The sequence below is a fragment of the Salmo salar genome, chromosome ssa02 (assembly GCF_905237065.1).
Source record: "Salmo salar chromosome ssa02, Ssal_v3.1, whole genome shotgun sequence".
Taxonomy (NCBI): Eukaryota; Metazoa; Chordata; class Actinopteri; order Salmoniformes; family Salmonidae; genus Salmo; species Salmo salar.
The window spans coordinates 75,320,184-75,340,037 of record NC_059443.1 but is presented as its reverse complement, the minus strand read 5'-3'; the positions used below and the strand labels follow the sequence as shown (position 1 = coordinate 75,340,037).

The 19,854-nt window shown below is 45.4% G+C and overlaps 2 protein-coding genes across 3 annotated transcripts; both read left to right on the top strand.

Annotated features, from left to right (window-relative positions):
• Window positions 1-708: 708 nt before the first annotated feature.
• Window positions 709-17,912, top strand: LOC106592691 (keratin, type I cytoskeletal 9). 2 transcript variants are annotated; one of them, XM_045710025.1, is made up of 10 exons: window positions 710-1,415; window positions 7,299-7,381; window positions 9,337-9,493; window positions 10,025-10,186; window positions 10,331-10,447; window positions 11,194-11,337; window positions 12,407-12,590; window positions 15,269-16,577; window positions 16,710-17,129; window positions 17,442-17,912. In XM_045710025.1, exons 1-9 carry the CDS (start codon window positions 906-908, stop codon window positions 17,083-17,085), a joined length of 3,042 nt encoding a protein of 1,013 aa, XP_045565981.1. In that variant the 5' UTR covers window positions 710-905; the 3' UTR covers window positions 17,086-17,129; window positions 17,442-17,912. The 2 variants fall into 2 exon arrangements, with proteins under 2 accessions (XP_045565979.1, XP_045565981.1); XM_045710023.1 differs by having other exon boundaries at window positions 709-1,415; window positions 15,269-17,129.
• On the top strand, window positions 1,617-7,187 carry LOC123731426 (uncharacterized). Its single transcript, XM_045710031.1, has 2 exons — window positions 1,617-2,277; window positions 5,552-7,187. Exon 2 carries the CDS (start codon window positions 5,757-5,759, stop codon window positions 7,080-7,082), a length of 1,326 nt encoding a protein of 441 aa, XP_045565987.1. The 5' UTR covers window positions 1,617-2,277; window positions 5,552-5,756; the 3' UTR covers window positions 7,083-7,187.
• Window positions 17,913-19,854: the final 1,942 nt, after the last annotated feature.

Sequence of the window (19,854 nt, the reverse complement as noted above, 5' to 3'; positions counted from 1 at the left end):
TGTTGTGAAATTGTGAGATTACTTGCTAGATATTACTGCATGGTCGGAACTAGAAGCACAAGCATTTCACTACACTCGCATTAACATCTGCTAACCATGTGTATGTGACAAATAACATTTGATTTGATTTGACTTTACCCTAAGATACATCCCTAATGGCACCCTATTCCCTACATAGTGCACTACTTTACCTTAAGATACATCCCTAATGGCACCCTATTCCCTACATAATGCACTACTTTACCTTAAGATACATCCCTAATTGCACCCTATTCCCTACATAATGCACTACTTTACCTTAAGATACATCCCTAATGGCACCCTATTCCCTACATAGTGCACTACTTTACCTTAAGATACATCCCTAATGGCACCCTATTCCCTACATAATGCACTACTTTCCAGTGGTGGTTAAAGTACCCAATTGTAAGTAGTACTTTAAAGTATTTTTACTTAAGTACTTTACATCCCTGCATAGTGCACTACTTTTCCACAGAGCCCTGTGGGCTGACCTGTGTGCAATGTGTGCAGTGCCACGCCCTTAGCCACGTGACAGTCACATTAATACACAGTTCACCTCCCTGTACCTTCAGCTCCACCCAAAAGATCAAGGAACATTGGCCCGGGGCTGGGGGGTTCGGCTACCAGTGGCCAATTGCGCTTTACCGGGGCGTGGAGAGCAAGCCAGTGCCGCTGTATATATATATCCATCACTTAATACTCTGGATATTAACACTTGAAGCTCGGTGACAGTAGCCGCGGTCACAGGCTCTCTCAGCCGCTTCAGACCCTCGCCACCTCAGCAGCAGCAGCAAAAGCAGCAGTAGCAGTAGAGGACAGAAGACTGAAAGATAGGCAGTCTCTTTCTCTCGGCTAGGCCGTAGTCACTGTTGGAGTCGTGATCGATGAGTCTGTCCGGGAAGCAGCGGTTCTCCGCCAACTCTTTCTCCGGGTTCGGGAGCCAGAAGATGGCATTGTCCTCCGCCGGGGGGTCGTCAATGCGCTCCAGCTTCAGGAGCAGAATGGGCATTGGGGCCGGAGGAGGAGGCGCTAGTCTGGGCTTCGGGAAGGGCTTTGGAGATGGTGGAGGAGGAGGGTTCAGGATGTCATCCTCCAGCCACATGGCAGGTCTGGGGAGTGGGATGTTCGGTGGCGGTGGAGGCGGTGGAGGCGGTGGAGGAGGAGGTTTCGGGTACGGTGGAGGTGTTGAGGACACGTCGCTCGGCTTCGCCGGTAACGAGAAGCAGCACATGCACAACCTGAATGACCGCCTGGCAACCTACATGGAGAAGGTTCGCCAGCTGGAGGCCACCAACCACCAGCTGGAGGAGAAGCTGAAGACCTTCACCTTCAACAAGGTGGAGGCGCACGACCTGACCATCTACGATGCAACACTCAAACCACTCATGGAGCAGGTAGGGTTAAAACTATCTCTCTCCGTCTCTCTCCCTGAGCGAGCTTGCCATTTGTAAAAGTTGTGCGTAAAAGCGCACAAGAACTATCCCACTGGGCACACACTGGTTCAATCAACTTTGTTCCCACATCATTTCATTGAAATTACGTTGAACCAATGTGGGACAGACGTTGAATTGACATACAGTATGTGCCCAGTGGGAGCCTACTGCTAAATGTCTTGGGATGTTTTTGCTAAAATAATATCCAGTATTGTAGATGATCTTATCTATATTTGCAATAATCATATATGTTATTGATTGCATTATGGGCTATGTTGTTGAGTGCGTTATGGGCTATGTTATTGAGTGCATTATGGGCTATGTTGTTGAGTACATTATGGGGTATGTTATTAAGAACATTGTGGGGTATGTTATTGAGTACATTATGGTTATTGAGTACATTATGAGGTATGTTATTAAGAACATTGTGGGGTATGTTATTGAGTGCATTATGGGCTATATTATTGAGTGCATTATGGGCTATGTTATTGAGTACATTATGGGGTATGTTATTAAGAACATTGTGGGGTATGTTATTGAGTACATTATGGTTATTGAGTACATTATGAGGTATGTTATTAAGAACATTGTGGGGTATGTTATTGAGTGCATTATGGGCTATATTATTGAGTGCATTATGGGGTATGTTATTGAGTACATTATGGGGTATGTTATTGAGTACATTATGGTTATTGAGTACATTATGAGGTATGTTATTGAGAACATTGTGGGGTATGTTATTGAGTGATTTATGGGGTATGTTATTGAGTACATTATGGTTATTGAGTACATTATGAGGTACGGTTATTGAGTACATTATGGGGTATGTTATTGAGAACATTATGGGGTATGTTATTGAGTACATTATGGGTATGTTATTGAGTACATTATGGTTATTGAGTACATTATGAGGTATGTTATTGAGAACATTGTGGGGTATGATATTGAGTACATTATGGTTATTGAGTACATTATGAGGTACGGTTATTGAGTACATTATGGGGTATGTTATTGAGAACATTGTGGGGTATGTTATTGAGTGATTTATGGGGTATGTTATTGAGTACATTATGGTTATTGAGTACATTATGAGGTACGGTTATTGAGTACATTATGGGGTATGTTATTGAGAACATTATGGGGTATGTTATTGAGTACATTATGGGGTATGTTATTGAGTACATTATGGTTATTGAGTACATTATGAGGTGTGTTATTGAGAACATTATGGGGTATGTTATTGAGTACATTATGGGTATGTTATTGAGTACATTATGGTTATTGAGTACATTATGAGGTGTGTTATTGAGAACATTATGGGGTATGTTATTGAGTGCATTATGGGGTATGTTATTGAGTACATTAAGGGGTATGTTATTGAGTGCATTATGGGGTATGTTATTGAGTACATTATGGGGTATGTTATTGAGTGCATTATAGGGTATGTAATTGAGTACATTATGGGGTATGTAATTGAGTACTCTATGGGGTATGTTACTGAGTGCATCATGGGGTATGTTACTGAGTGCATCATGGGGTATGTTACTGAGTGCATCATGGGGTATGTTGTTGAGTACATTATGAGGTATGTTATTGAGAACATTATGGGGTATGTTATTGAGTGCATTATGGGGTATGTTATTGAGTGCATTATGGGGTATGTTATTAAGTACATTATGGGATATGTTATTAAGTACATTATGGGGTATGTTATTGAATGCATTATGGGGTATGTTATTGAGTGCATTATGGGGTATGTTGTTGAGTGCATTATGGGGTATGTTGTTGAGTGCATTATGGGGTATGTTGTTGAGTGCATTATGGGGTATGTTGTTGAGTGCATTATGGGGTATGTTGTTGAGTGCATTATGGGGTATGTTATTGAGTACATTATGGTTATTGAGTACATTATGAGGTATGATATCGAGAACATTATGGGGTATGTTGTTGAGTGCATTATGGGGTATGTTATTGAGTACATTATGGTTATTGAGTACATTATGATGTATGTTATTGAGAACATTATGGGGTATGTTATTGAGTGCGTTATGGGGTATGTTATTGAGTGCATTATGGGGTATGTAATTGAGTACTCTATGGGGTATGTTACTGAGTGCATCATGGGGTATGTTACTGAGTGCATCATGGGGTATGTTACTGAGTGCATTATGGGGTATGTTGTTGATTGCATTACGGGGTATGTTGTTGAGTGCTTTATGGAGTATGTTGTTGAGTGCATTATGGGGTATGTTATTGAGTGCATTATGGGGTATGTTGTTGAGTGCATTATGGGGTATGTTATTGAGTACATTATGGTTATTGAGTACATTATGAGGTATGTTATTGAGAACATTATGGGGTATGTTATTGAGTGCGTTATGGGGTATGTTATTGAGTGCATTATGGGGTATGTTGTTGAGTGCATTATGGGGTATGTTGTTGAGTGCATTATGGGGTATGTTGTTGAGTGCATTATGGGGTATGTTGTTGAGTGCATTATGGGGTATGTTGTTGAGTGCATTATGGGGTATGTTATTGAGTACATTATGGTTATTGAGTACATTATGAGGTATGATATCGAGAACATTATGGGGTATGTTGTTGAGTGCATTATGGGGTATGTTATTGAGTACATTATGGTTATTGAGTACATTATGAGGTATGTTATTGAGAACATTATGGGGTATGTTATTGAGTGCGTTATGGGGTATGTTATTGAGTGCATTATGGGGTATGTAATTGAGTACTCTATGGGGTATGTTACTGAGTGCATCATGGGGTATGTTGTTGAGTGCATTATGGGGTATGTTGTTGAGTGCATTATGGAGTATGTTGTTGAGTGCATTATGAGGTATGTTATTGAGTGCATTATGGGGTATGTAATTGAGTACTCTATGGGGTATGTTACTGAGTGCATCATGGGGTATGTTACTGAGTGCATCATGGGGTGTGTTACTGAGTGCATTACGGGGTATGTTGTTGATTGCATTACGGGGTATGTTGTTGAGTGCATTATGGAGTATGTTGTTGAGTGCATTATGGGGTATGTTATTGAGTGCATTATGGGGTATGTTGTTGAGTGCATTATGGGGTATGTTGTTGAGTGCATTATGGGGTATGTTGTTGAGTGCATTATGGGGTATGTTATTGAGTACATTATGAGGTATGATATTGAGAACATTATGGGGTATGTTGTTGAGTGCATTATGGGGTATGTTATTGAGTACAATATGGTTATTGAGTACATTATGAGGTATGTTATTGAGAACATTATGGGGTATGTTATTGAGTGCATTATGGGGTATGTAATTGAGTACTCTATGGGGTATGTTACTGAGTGCATCATGGGGTATGTTACTGAGTGCATCATGGGGTATGTTACTGAGTGCATTATGGGGTATGTTGTTGATTGCATTACGGGGTATGTTGTTGAGTGCATTATGGAGTATGTTGTTGAGTGCATTATGGGGTATGTTATTGAGTGCATTATGGGGTATGTTGTTGAGTGCATTATGGGGTATGTTGTTGAGTGCATTATGGGGTATGTTGTTGAGTGCATTATGGGGTATGTTATTGAGTACATTATGACGTATGATATTGAGAACATTATGGGGTATGTTGTTGAGTGCATTATGGGGTATGTTATTGAGTACATTATGGTTATTGAGTACATTATGAGGTATGTTATTGAGAACATTATGGGGTATGTTATTGAGTGCGTTATGGGGTATGTTATTGAGTGCATTATGGGGTATGTAATTGAGTACTCTATGGGGTATGTTACTGAGTGCATCATGGGGTATGTTACTGAGTGCATTATGGGGTATGTTGTTGAGTGCATTATGGGGTATGTTGTTGAGTACATTATGAGGTATGTTATTGAGTGCATTATGGGGTGTTGAGGAGTGCATTATGGGGTATGTTATTGAGTACATTATGGGGTATGTTATTGAGTACATTAGGGTTATTGAGTACGTTATGAGGTATGCTATTGAGTGCATTATGGGGTATGTTGTTGAGTGCATTATGGGGTATGTTGTTGAGTGCATTATGGGGTATTTTGTTGAGTGCAATATGGTTATTGAGTACATTATGAGGTATGTTATTGAGAACATTGTGGGGTATGTTATTGAGTGATTTATGGGGTATGTTATTGAGTACATTATGGTTATTGAGTACATTATGAGGTACGGTTATTGAGTACATTATGGGGTATGTTATTGAGAACATTATGGGGTATGTTATTGAGTACATTATGGGGTATGTTATTGAGTACATTATGGGTATGTTATTGAGTACATTATGGTTATTGAGTACATTATGAGGTATGTTATTGAGAACATTGTGGGGTATGATATTGAGTACATTATGGTTATAGAGTACATTATGAGGTGTGTTATTGAGAACATTATGGGGTATGTTATTGAGTACATTAAGAGGTATGATATTGAGAACATTATGGGGTATGTTGTTGAGTGCATTATGGGGTATGTTATTGAGTACATTATGGTTATTGAGTACATTATGAGGTATGTTATTGAGAACATTATGGGGTATGTTATTGAGTGCGTTATGGGGTATGTTATTGAGTGCATTATGGGATATGTAATTGAGTACTCTATGGGGTATGTTACTGAGTGCATCATGGGGTATGTTACTGAGTGCATTATGGGGTATGTTACTGAGTGCATTATGGGGTATGTTACTGAGTGCATTATGGGGTATGTTACTGAGTGCATCATGGGGTATGTTGTTGAGTGCATTATGGGGTATGTTGTTGAGTGCATTATGGGGTATGTTGTTGAGTGCATTATGGAGTATGTTGTTGAGTGCATTATGGAGTATGTTGTTGAGTGCATTATGGGATATGTTATTGAGTGCATTATGGGGTATGTTGTTGAGTGCATTATGGGGTATGTTGTTGAGTGCATTATGGGGTATGTTGTTGAGTGCATTATGGGGTATGTTATTGAGTACATTATGAGGTATGATATTGAGAACATTATGAGGTATGTTATTGAGAACATTATGGGGTATTTTATTGAGTGCGTTATGGGGTATGTTATTGAGTGCATTATGGGGTATGTAATTGAGTACTCTATGGGGTATGTTACTGAGTGCATCATGGGGTATGTTACCGAGTGCATTATGGGGTATGTTGTTGAGTGCATTATGGGGTATGTTGTTGAGTGCATTATGGAGTATGTTGTTGAGTGCATTATGAGGTATGTTATTGAGTGCATTATGGGGTATGTTGTTGAGTGCATTATGGGGTATGTTGTTGAGTGCATTATGGGGTATGTTGTTGAGTGCATTATGGGGTATGTTGTTGAGTGCATTATGGGGTATGTTATTGAGTACATTATGGGGTATGTTATTGAGTACATTAGGGTTATTGAGTACGTTATGAGGTATGCTATTGAGTGCATTATGGGGTATGTTGTTGAGTGCATTATGGGGTATTTTGTTGAGTGCATTATGGGGTATTTTGTTGAGTACATTATGGGGTATGATGTTGAGTACATTATGGGGTATGTTGTTGAGTACATTATGGGGTATGTTGTTGAGTGCATTATGGGGTATGTTGTTGAGTACATTATGGGGTATGTTATTGAGTACATCATTTGAATACCTTACTACATGCCCTAAAAACGTCTTTGGAAGTTATTTCTCAAAAAATGACATGATATTTTTGAAAAGCATCATAATTTTTTTAATGAATTGGGACACACACACACACACACACACACACACACACACACACACACACACACACACACACACACACACACACACACACACACACACACACACACAGTGTCTGACTCCTGTCTCTGTCTGCAGCTCATGGGTTTCCTGATACAGAACACTCATATTGCTGTGGAGATCGACAACGCCAAGCTGACCGCTGACGACTTCAGAGTCAAGTAGGATGGATGGATGAATGATTGGATGGATGGATGGATGGATGAATGATTGGATGGATGGATGGATGATTGGATGGATGATTGGATGGATGGATAAATGGATGGATGGATGAATACTTTAGTGTCCTTGGCAACATTTTGAGTAGATTGTCATGGAAACTTGATTGAATTATTTTCTTCATTAAGGTATCTCATTGATACATAGTGGACATATCCTGAACAGGTTTTAAGTCCTGGAGGAGAATGTTTATTTATGCATCACTCCCACACAGTTGTTACCTATATAATTAATCAACAATATATATACTATGTCTCAATGAAGTAGGTACCAGTTGTTACCTATATAATTAATCAACAATATATACACTGTCTCAATGAAGTAGATACCAGTTGTTACATATATAATTAATCAACAATATGCACACTGTCTCAATTAAGTAGATACCAGTTGTTACCTATATAATTAATCAACAATATATACACAACAATATATACACTGTCTCAATGAAGTAGGTACCTATAAAACCAGTTTTACCCTATAGAATTAATCAACAATATATACACTATGTCTCAATGAAGTAGATACCAATAAAGAAAATAATTCAATCAGCTGTAGCCTTTAGATAGTCCAAACAACTCAATTCATTACTTAATCCTCATCTTCTCCTACAGACCAAGTCTATTGGGCAATTTGTTGTCAGGAAATGGCAAGGACGTGAATTAGAAGACACAGCTGTTAGCCTGGTACCAGTCTGTTTGTGCTAACATTCCACTCATTTTTACGTCCTGTCACATTCCAAACAGGGAGTGGCAAGGAGTGGAACGATAGCACTAACAGACAGGTGCCCAGGCTAACAGCTTTGGTTCGGGAGATGAAATGCTCACCGTTATCATAGGCTACTTCTATAGGGTCTTTCCTTGTAGTTGGAACCCCACTGATTTTCTTAATTATCTATCACTCTCAGATTACAAAACATATATTTCTTATAACAAAACCATGGCAGTTATCGAATTCACCTGACCCGGTGTTGAAATAATAGAACTAGAATGATTCTGTTTCTATGGTTGAAATGCTCACTGTGTGTAGCGTGTAGGCTATGAACTAGTTATATTGGTCCTTATCTTGCAGTTGTCAATCAATCACAGTCATTTCTTAAACAACCTCTTAAGGATCTGCCCCTTTTTTCAATTTTCACCTAAAATGACATACCCAAATCTAATTGCCTGTAGCTCAGGACCTGAAGCAAGCATATGCATATTCTTAATAACATTTGAAAGGAAACACTTTGAAGTTTGTGGAAATGTTAAATTAATGTAGGAGAATATAAAACATTAGATCTGGCAAAAGATAGTACAAAGAAAAAAACATGCGTTTTTTGTATTATTTTTTTGTACCATCATCTTTGAAACGCAAGAGAAAAGCCATAATGTATTATTCCAGCCCAGGCGCAATTTAGATTTTGGCCAGTAGATGGCAGCAGTGCATGCGCAACCTTTTAGACTGACCCAATGAACCCTTGCATTTCTGTTCAAAATGTTGCATCAAGACTGCCCAAATGTGCCTAATTGGTTTATTAATACAAAATACAAGTTCATAATTGTGCACTCTCAAACAATAGCATGGTATTCTTTCACTGTAATAGCTACTGTAAATTGGACAGTGCAGTTAGATTAATAAGAATGTAAGATTTCTGCCCATATCAGATATGTCTATGTCCTGGGATATGTTCTTGTTACTTACAACCTCATGCTAATCACATTAGCCTACGTTAGCTCAACCGTCCCGCGGGGGGACCCACCAATCCTGTAGAGTTAAAGCCCTTTTTACATCAGCAGTTGTCACAAAAGGGCTTTACAGATACCTAGCCTAAAACCCCACAGAGCTAACGGATCTGTCACTCAACTCTCTGGGCCTGTTATTATGCTGTCATCTTTATTCATTGTATTTCTGCCAGGTGGGAGAATGAGCTGTCTTCGCGCCAGTGTGTGGAGGGGGACATTGGGGGTCTAAGGAACCTGCAGCGGGAGTTTGAGATGAACATCACAGCCATGATGCAGGACTTGCAGGGGTACGAGAACGAACGGGTCTCCATGGCGAAGAGCCATGAAGAGGTGAGGGCACACCTGTCTTGGTCTCTTTTTCTCTCGCTCTCTCTTTCTCTGTTTCTCTCTCTGTCTATCTCTCTCTCCCTCTCTGTTTCTCTCTCTGTCCATCTCTCTCTCCCTCTCTGTTTCTCTCTCTGTCCATCTCTCTCTCTCTCTCTGTTTCTCTCTCTGTCTATCTCTCTCTCCCTTTCTGTTTCTCTCTCTGTCCATCTCTCTCTCCCTCTCTGTTTCTCTCTCTGTCCATCTCTCTCTCTCTCTGTTTCTCTCTCTGTCCATCTCTCTCTCCCTCTCTGTTTCTCTCTCTGTCCATCTCTCTCTCCCTCTCTGTTTCTCTCTCTGTCCATCTCTCTCTCTCTCTCTGTTTCTCTCTCTGTCCATCTCTCTCTCCCTCTCTGTTTCTCTCTCTGTCCATCTCTCTCTCCCTCTCTGTTTCTCTCTCTGTCCATCTCTCTCTCCCGCTGTGTTTCTCTCAGTCTATCTCTCTCTTCCTCTGTGTTTCTCTCTCACCCTCTGACCCCTAACCTGTGACCTCTCTAGGAGCTGTTGTCCATGCGTGGGGGGATGACAGGCCAGGTGAACGTGGATGTCCAGGCTGCTAAGAGCCAGGACCTGTCTCTGATGCTGGCTGAAGTCAGGTCGGAGTACGAGGCGGCCGTGGAGAAAAACCGCAGACAGGCCGAGGCCTGGTACATGAAACAGGTCTGTTACCACGCCAACGCAGGCACGACCGCAGGCCAACATTAAAACATGTATCAGAGGTGTGTGTGTGTGTGTGTGTGTGTGTGTGTGCGTGCGTGCGTGTGTGTGTGTGACATGTGTCTCTCTGTGTGGTGTGTGTATCAGGTGGAGATGAAGCAGGCAGAGTCGGCGGTGCTGATCACGACGACCACGTCGGAGATGACAGAGTTACGGAACCGCTACCAGACCCTACAGATGGAATACCAGGGACTACGTATGGGGGTGGGTCACACACACACACACACACACACACACACACACACACACACACACACACACACACACACACACACACACACACACACACACACACACACACACACACACCCTACAGATGGAATACCAGGGACTACGTATGGAGGTGGGTCTCCACACACACACACACACACACACACACACACACACACACACACACACACACACACACACACACACACACACCCTACAGATGGAATACCAGGGACTACGTATGGGGGTGGGTCACACACACACACACACACACACACACACACACACACACACACACCCACCCACCACACCCTACAGATGGAATACCAGGGACTACGTATGGAGGTGGGTCACACACACACACACACACACACACACACACACACACACACACACACACACACACACACACACACACACACACACACACACACACAGATGGACAAACGATGGGTTGCACACACACACTATACAAACCCAACAGATGGAATACCAGGGACTACGTATGGGGGTGGGTCTCACACACACACACACACACACACACACACACACACACACACACACACACACTATACAAACCCTACCATGCCCACTCACTCACTATACCCCCCAATTGTCCCCACTTCAAATCCCTTCCAATCATGCTAAATGTGTGTGTCTTCCGTGTGTGTATGTGCACCTGTGTGTGTGTTTCCTTCGTGTCTCTCTCTCTGTTTGTCCCCCACCCTGCCCTCCTCCAGATGGCTAACCTAGAGGCCAGGCTGTTGGAGGTTCACTCCCAGTTCCAGCAACGTCTGTCTGGGTATAGTGGCAAGGTGATGGGCCTGGAGGGAGAACTGACCTCTATAAGGGCCAGCACCACTGAGCAGAGCCAGGACTATCAGGTACAGTAACCATACCTCTATACTGAATCACTCAAAATCACTGATTAGGGATTCAATCCAAGGCGCGTTACAGAGTAGCGTTACAGAGGAGCGTTACAGAACAGCGTTACAGAACAGTGTTACAGAGCAGTGTTACAGAGCAGCGTTACAGAGCAGCGTTACAGAGTAGCGTTACAGAGCAGCGTTACAGAGCAGCGTTACAGAACAGCGTTACAGAACAGTGTTACAGAGCAGTGTTACAGAGCAGCGTTACAGAGCAGCGTTACAGAGTAGCGTTACAGAGCAGCGTTACAGAGCGGCGTTACAGAGCGGCGTTACAGAGCGGCGTTACAGAGCAGCGTTACAGAGCGGCGTTACAGAGCGGCGTTACAGAGCGGCGTTACAGAGGGGCGTTACAGAGCGGCGTTACAGAGCGGCGTTACAGAGCGGCGTTACAGAACGGCGTTACAGAGGGGCGTTACAGAGCGGCGTTACAGAGCAGCGTTACAGAGCAGCGTTACAGACAGCTCACAATGCGTAATTTCTCCAGCATTCACGGATATCGCATTCATGGTAAGCGCTGCGAATGCCGACTCAATCATAAATTACCTTTCCACTTCTCTCCCTCGCTCCCTCTCTCCCCCTTCCCTCTCTCTACCACCCTCTCTCTCCCCTCTCTCCCCCTCTCTCTCTACCACTCTCTCTCCCTCCCCTCTCTCCCCCCTCTCTCTCTACCACCCTCTCTCCCCCTCTCTCCCCCTTCCCTCTCTCTACCACCCTCTCTCTACCACCCTCTCTCCCCTCTCCCCCTCTCTCCCCCTCTCTCCCTCCCCTCTCTCCCCCTATCTTTCTACCACCCTCTCTCCCCCTTCCCTCTCTCTACCACCCTCTCTCTCTCCCCTCTCTCCCCCTCTCTCCCCCTCTCTCTCTACCACCCTCTCTCTATACCACCCTCCCTCCCTCCTCTCTCTCTACCACCCTCTCTCCCTCCTTTCCCCCTCTTTCTTTCTCTCTCTCCCTCTACCCACCCCCCGCTCTCTACCTCCCCTCTCTCGCTCTCTACCTCCCCCTCTCTCACTCGCTCTCCCAGATCCTTCTGAACATCAAGAGTCGTCTAGAAATGGAGATCCAGCAGTATAAGCATCTGCTGGAGGGAGCCGGCCTGGGAGGGGGCATGATCTCTGGAGGGGCTGACCTGGGAGGGGGCATGATCTCTGGAGGGGCTGACCTGGGAGGAGGAATGGTGGTCTCTGGAGGGGCCAGGAGGTCGGCAGGTAAAACTTGTTAGTTAGGATCACTCTCAGCCCATGCATGAAAGGCTGATCTTTCAAGAGTCTGTAAAATACAAAAATACACAAAGAAAACATTTGAAGTACAAAGTTATGGAATCACAGCTCTTATCATTTACATTTTAGTCATTTAGCAGACGCTCTTATCCAGAGCGACTTACAGTAGTGAATACATATATTTCATTGTCATTTCATGCATTTTTTTTTGTACTGGCCCCCTGTGGGAATCGAACCCACAACCCTGGCGTTGCACACACCATGCTCTACCAACTGAGCCACAGGGAAGGCTTATCAAGTATTGAGTACGACAGTATGAGTCATAAAACCCAGAAATGGTTCCAATCGTTTTTTCACCATTCATTTTTCCATCTGGGATTTTGGAACTACTTTTATTCAAGGTCTGTGTCTGGTGTAGGCTTACACTGGTGTGACGTGTTGATAACCTGGTCTGTGTCTGGTGTAGGCTTACACTGGCGTGAAGTTCTGATTACCGCACAAATCTCTCCCGCCGGACAAGGTAACTTTTGTCAACAATTAGCATGTCCAATATTTTGGAGTAAATTTAGGCAAATATATTGGTAAAACTCACACTGTCCGAGAGAATTACACGGCTATCAAAACATCACGACAAGGTACAGTGCATTCGGAAAGTATTCAGACCCCTTGACTTTTTTTCAGATTTTGTTACGTTATATCCTAATTCTTAAAATTGATTAAATCGTTTTTTTCCCTCATGAATATACACACAATACCCCATAATGACAATGCATTGTAGCAAAAAAATACAAAATATAAAACGGAAACATCACATTTACATAAATATTCAGATCCTTTACTCAGTACTTTGTTGAAGCACCTTTGGCAGAGATTACAGCCTAGAGTCTTCCTGGGTATGACGCTATAACCGTGGCACACCTGTATTTGGGGAATTTCTCCCATTCTTCTCTGCAGATCCTCTAAAGCTCTGTCAGGTTGGATGGAAAGCGTCGCTGCACAGCTATTTTCAGGTCTCTCCAGAGATGTTCTATCGGGTTCAAGTCTGCACTCTGGCTGGGCCACTCAAAGACATTCAGAGACTTGTTCCGAAGCCACTCCTGTGTTGTCTTGACTGTGTGCTAAGGGTCGTTGCTTAGGGTACTGAGCGCTCTGGAGCAGGTTTTCATCAAGGGTCTCTCTGTACTTTGCTCCGTTCATCTTTCCCTCGATCCTGACTAGTCTACCAGTCCCTGTTGCTGAAAAACATCCCCACAGCATGATGCTGCCACCACCATGCTTCACTGTAGGAATGGTGCCAGGTTTCCTCCAGCGTGACGCTTGGCATTCAGGCCAAAGAGTTCAATCTTGGTTTCATCCGACCAGAGAATCTTGTTTGTCATGTTCTGAGAGTCCTTTAGTTGCCTCTTGGAAAAATCCAAGCGGGCTGTCATGTGACTTTTACTAAGGAGTGTCTTCCGTCTGGCCACTCTACAATAAAGGCCTGATTGATGGAGTGCTGCAGAGATGGCAGTCCTTCTGGAAGGTTCTCCACAGAGGAACTCTGGTGCTCTGTCAGAGTGACGATCAGGTTCTTGGTCACCTCTCTGACCAAGGCCCTTCTCCCCCGATTGCTCAGTTTGGCCAGGCGGCCAGCTCTAGGAAGAGTCTTGGTGGTTCCAAACTTCTTCCATTTAAGAATGATGGAGGCCACTGTGTTCTTGGGGACCTTCAATGCTGCAGAAATTCCCCAGATCTGTGCCTCGACACAATCCTGTCTCGGAGCTCTACGGACAATTCCTTTGACCTCATGACTTGGTTTTTGCTCTGACATGCACTGTCAACTTTGGGACCTTATATACACAGGTGTGTGCCTTTCCCAATCATGTCCAATCAATTGAATTTACCGCAGGTGGACTCCAATCAAGTTGTAGAAACATCTCAAGGATAATCAATGGAAACAGGATGCACCTGAACTCAATTTTGAGTCTCATAGCAAAGGGTCTGAATACTTATGTAAATAAAGTATTTCTGTTTTTAAATTTTTAATACATTTGCAAACATTTCTAAAAACCTGTTTTCGCTTTGTCATTATGGGGTATTGGGTGTAGATTGAGGAAAAACATTTATTTAATCAATTTTATAATTAGGCTGTAACGTAACAAATGTGGAAAAAAGGAAGGGGTCTGAATGCTTTCCGAATCACAGTAACCTACACCAAACACACGCTTCATTTGAAGTGTTTGTAAAATTCACGACGTGAAATATTAATGGCATGAAAAATCATTGGAACCATTTCTGGTGTTCAATCGTAAATTACCTCTCCATTTCTCTCCCTCGCTCCCTCTCTTCCCCTTCCCTTCCCTCTCCTCTCCCCCTCTCTCTACCTCCCTCCCCTCTCTCTACCACACTCTCTCCCCCGCTCTCTCTACCACCCTCCTCTCCCCCTCTCTCTCTACCACCCTCTCTCCCCCTCTCTCTCTCTACCATCCTCTCTCCCCCTCTCTCTCTACCACCCTCTCTCTCTACCACCCTTTCTCCACCCTCTCTCTACCACCCTCTCTCCCTCTCTCTCTCTACCACCATTTCTGGTGTTTTTATGGGTAATATGACTCGTCCACTGGGGTGGACTATTGCTTTATATGTACATGTTTTAAACGTCTTATTAACACGTTTGTCTATGTACTCAGGTAAGACTGTTGTGACCAGAACCACTGTGCTGGAGGTGAAATCCTCGGGAGGAGGAGTGGGGACGGGAGGAAGTTCCATGCATTCCACTAGCTCTACCTCCAGCAGTTCTGGGGGCGGGGCAGCCATGATGTCATCAGGAGGCGCCGCAATGGTGTCCGGTGGGGGACCAGCCATGATGTCATCAGGAAGCCCCGCGGTGGTGTCCGGCGGCGGATCAGCCACAGCGCCATCAGGAGGAGGCACGGCGCGATTAGGAGGAGGTACGGCGCCATCAGCAGGCGGCACGGCGCCATCAGGAGGAGGCACGGCGCCATCAGGAGTAGGCACGGCGCCATCAGCAGGAGGCACGGCGCCATCAGCAGGAGGCACGGCGCCATCAGGAGGAGGCACGGCGCCATCAGGAGGAGGCACGGCGCCATCAGCAGGCGGCACGGTGCCATCAGCAGGCGGCACGGCGCCATCAGCTGGCGGCACGGCGCCATCAGGAGGAGGCACGGCGCCATCAGGAGGAGTCACGGCGCCATCAGGAGGAGGCACGGGGCCATCAGGAGGAGGCACGGCGCCATCAGGAGGAGGCACGGCGCCATCAGCTGGCGGCACGGTGCCATCAGGAGGCACGGCGCCATCAGCAGGCGGCACGGCGCCATCAGCTGGCGGCACGGCGCCATCAGGAGGAGGCACGGCGCCATCAGGAGGAGTCACGGCGCCATCAGGAGGAGGCACGGCGCCATCAGGAGGAGGCACGGCGCCATCAGGAGGAGGCACGGCGCCATCAGCAGGAGGCACGGCGCCATCAGCAGGCGGCACGGCGCCATCAGGAGGCGGCACGGCGCCATCAGCAGGCGGCACGGCGCCAGCAGCAGGAGGCACGGCGCCAGCAGCAGGCGGCACGGCGCCATCAGGAGGAGGCACGGCGCCATCAGCAGGAGGCACGGCGCCATCAGCAGGGGGCACGGCGCCATCATCAGGAGGCGGCACGGCGCCATCAGGAGGCGGCACGGCGCCATCAGGAGGCGGCACGGCGCCATCAGCAGGCGGCACGGCGCCATCAGCAGGCGGCACGGCGCCATCAGCAGGCGGCACGGCGCCATCAGCAGGCGGCACGGCGCCAGCAGCAGGCGGCACGGCGCCAGCAGCAGGCGGCACGGCGCCATCAGGAGGCGGCACGGGCGCCATCAGCAGGCGGCACGGCGCCAGCAGCAGGAGGCACGGCGCCAGCAGCAGGCGGCACGGCGCCATCAGGAGGAGGCACGGCGCCATCAGCAGGAGGCACGGCGCCATCAGGAGGAGGCACGGCGCCATCAGCAGGTGGCACGGCGCCATCAGGAGGCGGCACGGGCGCCATCATGGAGGCGGCACGGGCGCCATCATCAGGAGGCGGCACGGCGCCATCAGGAGGCGGCACGGCGCCATCAGGAGGCGGCACGGCGCCATCAGCAGGCGGCACGGCGCCATCAGCAGGCGGCACGGCGCCATCAGCAGGAGGCACGGCGCCAGCAGCAGGAGGCACGGCGCCATCAGGAGGCACGGCGCCATCAGCAGCCGGCACTGCGCCATCAGCAGCCGGCACGGCGCCATCAGGAGGAGGCACGGCGCCATCAGCAGCCGGCACGGCGCCATCAGCAGCCGGCACGATGCCATCAGGCGGAGGCGTCGCAATGGTGTCCGGCGGTGGACCAGCTCTCATGTCATCAGGAGGCGTCGCGATAGTGTCCGGTGGGGGACCAGCCACGGTGTCATCAGGAGGTGCCGCGACGGTGTCCGGCGGAGGTTCCATCATGATGTCATCGGGCGGGGGCATGACCGTGTCCGGTAGCAACTCGTCTTCCACCAGCTTGTCGACCAGCTCCACCATGGAAGGTGAACATAGAGATATAATAACTAGACCAGCTCCACCATGGAAGGTGAACATAGAGATATAATAACTAGACCAGCTCCAACATGGAAGGTGAGCATAGAGATATAATAACTAGACCAGCTCCACCATGGAAGGTGAGCATAGAGATATAATAACTAGACCAGCTCCACCATGGAAGGTGAACATAGAGATATAATAACTAGACCAGCTCCACCATGGAAGGTGAGGATAGAGATATTACAACATTGAAAAAAAGATTTTGCTACTCAATGTCTCTCTCTCTCTCTCTCTCTCTCCGTCTCTCTCTCTCTCAGGTAAAGTCTCTACTGGTGATATTACCAAAGTTCCCGTATAGTGATTCCCTCCACGTCACAACACTCTCCAGGACCACGGAACCCCATACCCCCCCCCTGGGTATACAGGAAATAATTAAGTTCAAAAAGTGGATGAACCAATTGTAGACTAACACACACACACACACACACACACACACACACACACACACACACACACACACACACACACACACACACACACACACACACACACACACACACACACACACACACACACACACACACACACACACACACACACACACACACACACACACACACACACGACGTGTAGCCTCTCTCTTCTACTAACACACAGCTCACCTGGCAGAACACACACAGTCCACATTCTGACCTGAACATCATGACCTGTAGCCTCTCTCTCTTCTGTTTTATTTAAATTACATTTGACGTTTCCATTTATAATAAAAACCTGACCCTACAATGAGATGTTTTTGTTTGTGTTTTACTGAGTATTTCATTGTTTAAGATGACGCTGCATTGATCGTGTGCTAAATCAAAGGATTATGATCTATGATACATGTCTTTTAGATTAGAATGAATGGAATTCAATGGGCAGGGGAACCTGATCCTAGCAGGGGTGGAAATCCCGGGGGGGACGGGGGGGACACGACCCCCCCCATCCTGTGAAAAATATGATTTGTCCCTCCCAATATATCACTGAAACATTACTATGTAATTTAAATAATATTAATAATACGCAATGAAAGCAATTGTGCTGATTATAGACACTTAATAGCGTGTTTTTAAGTTTCAAAAGATTGCGACCCTCCCACCCTTTGCCTCACAATGGTTTGATCCACTGCCAGTTCCTTAGTTGGCAAGGTAACAGAGGGGTCGTATCCACTGTCTGAAAGGCACTCAATGAACGTAACTGACGTGAGGTTAATCCAGTCAATCGCACACACACACTAGCTGAATATGCAGACCTAGCGCGCAAATATTAACTATTAAGCTAGCTAGTACCTATTCCATTTATGTGGCCTCGTCAAAGATGGAATCTTTGCTATAGTCAATTTATTCCAAGATCAGCATGCAGATGATGTAAGTTAGTGCTTCAAAGTCCCTGTGAAAAGGTTAGCGATAAACTGGAGTTCAAACTGAACAGAACTACACTCTCTTCTACCATTGTCTTAAATATATTTAATGGTCTCGTTGCAAAGCTAAATTGTCGCAAGGGAACTTTTATTTATTTATTTTATTTCACCTTTATTTAACCCGGGTAGCAAAGATTATAGCAAACACCACTGAAACGGAATTGTTGCTCGCTAGCTTTGCAAATTCAGCTATTGTTGGAAGCCAGCCAATATGAAACAAACTATTAAAATTACAAAAGGTTGCAGCATATGTTGTGTAAATGGTGAACTCATACAGCTGTCAACTCTTGTCATTTTAATCCGTTTCACATTTGCTAGCTACCTTTTAGATCTAAGCCCAAATAGAATGATAAAAGATAAGATGATAGAAGCCCATCTCCTACTGTAAATAACCTACACACTGTGTGTGTGTAGCCAGCCAGCCAGCCAGCCAGGTAGAAAAATGGCAGAAAAATAAAAGACGGACATCAGAGTATTTTTCAGTACACCAAAACGCAAAGTAAGAACCCTAGTAGCCTAATATCTCAAAGTCTAGTTGATAAAATGTTCATAAGAAAGAAATGAAATCCTAATGGAAATGTTTCACAATGATGTCATTAGGCAGAGCAGGCAACAGATGGCACACAGACAGCAGAGTTGGGGACAGATATGCAGGGACAGACTGGCAGAGACAGGGAGTCTCAGGTAAGTTTGTTGAGTCTTTGTTTGGCAACATTATGAAATGTTCTCAATTTTTTTTACTTGTAAAATAGGAGCATAATTGGAAAATGCCATGGATACCCCCACTCTCAACTTAAACTGGTGACTGAACTAAGATTTGTTAAAGGCAATGGTATTGCTGTTGTGATTAGTTGTGTAGTTAGGAGTACGGCAAACACCTTATTTCTTTGGTTCCTCAATATACATTTACCATATTACAATGTAGGCTATGTGTTACAGCACTACTTTTGGTGTCCCCCTCTGGAATTGCTCTTGAGAAAATTTCATGTAATTGTCCCCTCCAAAGTTGATATCAGATTTTCGCCCCTGGATCCTAGATCAGCACTCTGACACGCTTCATGAAGCCCAGGAGTAGAGGCGTAATCTGGGGCTGAGAAACTAGCTTTGTGGGCTGTTTTCACAGATTAGATTAATCCAGGAGTAGGTTTAATCCTGACTAGGGTTAATTGAGTCAAAATGTGGTTGAATGAACAGCAACTGACCTCAGTCTATATGCTCCCTCCTGATCTTTTATTTTGATTTAACTAGGCAAGTCAGTTAAGAACAAATTCTTA

Bases quoted from the DNA above. Each gene is read 5' to 3' on its own strand.
- LOC106592691 (XM_045710023.1), top strand. From the start codon at position 906: ATGAGTCTGTCCGGGAAGCAGCGGTTCTCCGCCAACTCTTTCTCCGGG. The intron at 11,338-12,406 runs GTACAGTAACCA...TCGCTCTCCCAG, and splicing joins AGCAGAGCCAGGACTATCAG to ATCCTTCTGAACATCAAGAG. The intron at 12,591-15,268 runs GTAAAACTTGTT...CTATGTACTCAG, and splicing joins AGGGGCCAGGAGGTCGGCAG to GTAAGACTGTTGTGACCAGA.
- LOC123731426 (XM_045710031.1), top strand. From the start codon at position 5,757: ATGGTTATTGAGTACATTATGAGGTATGTTATTGAGAACATTGTGGGG.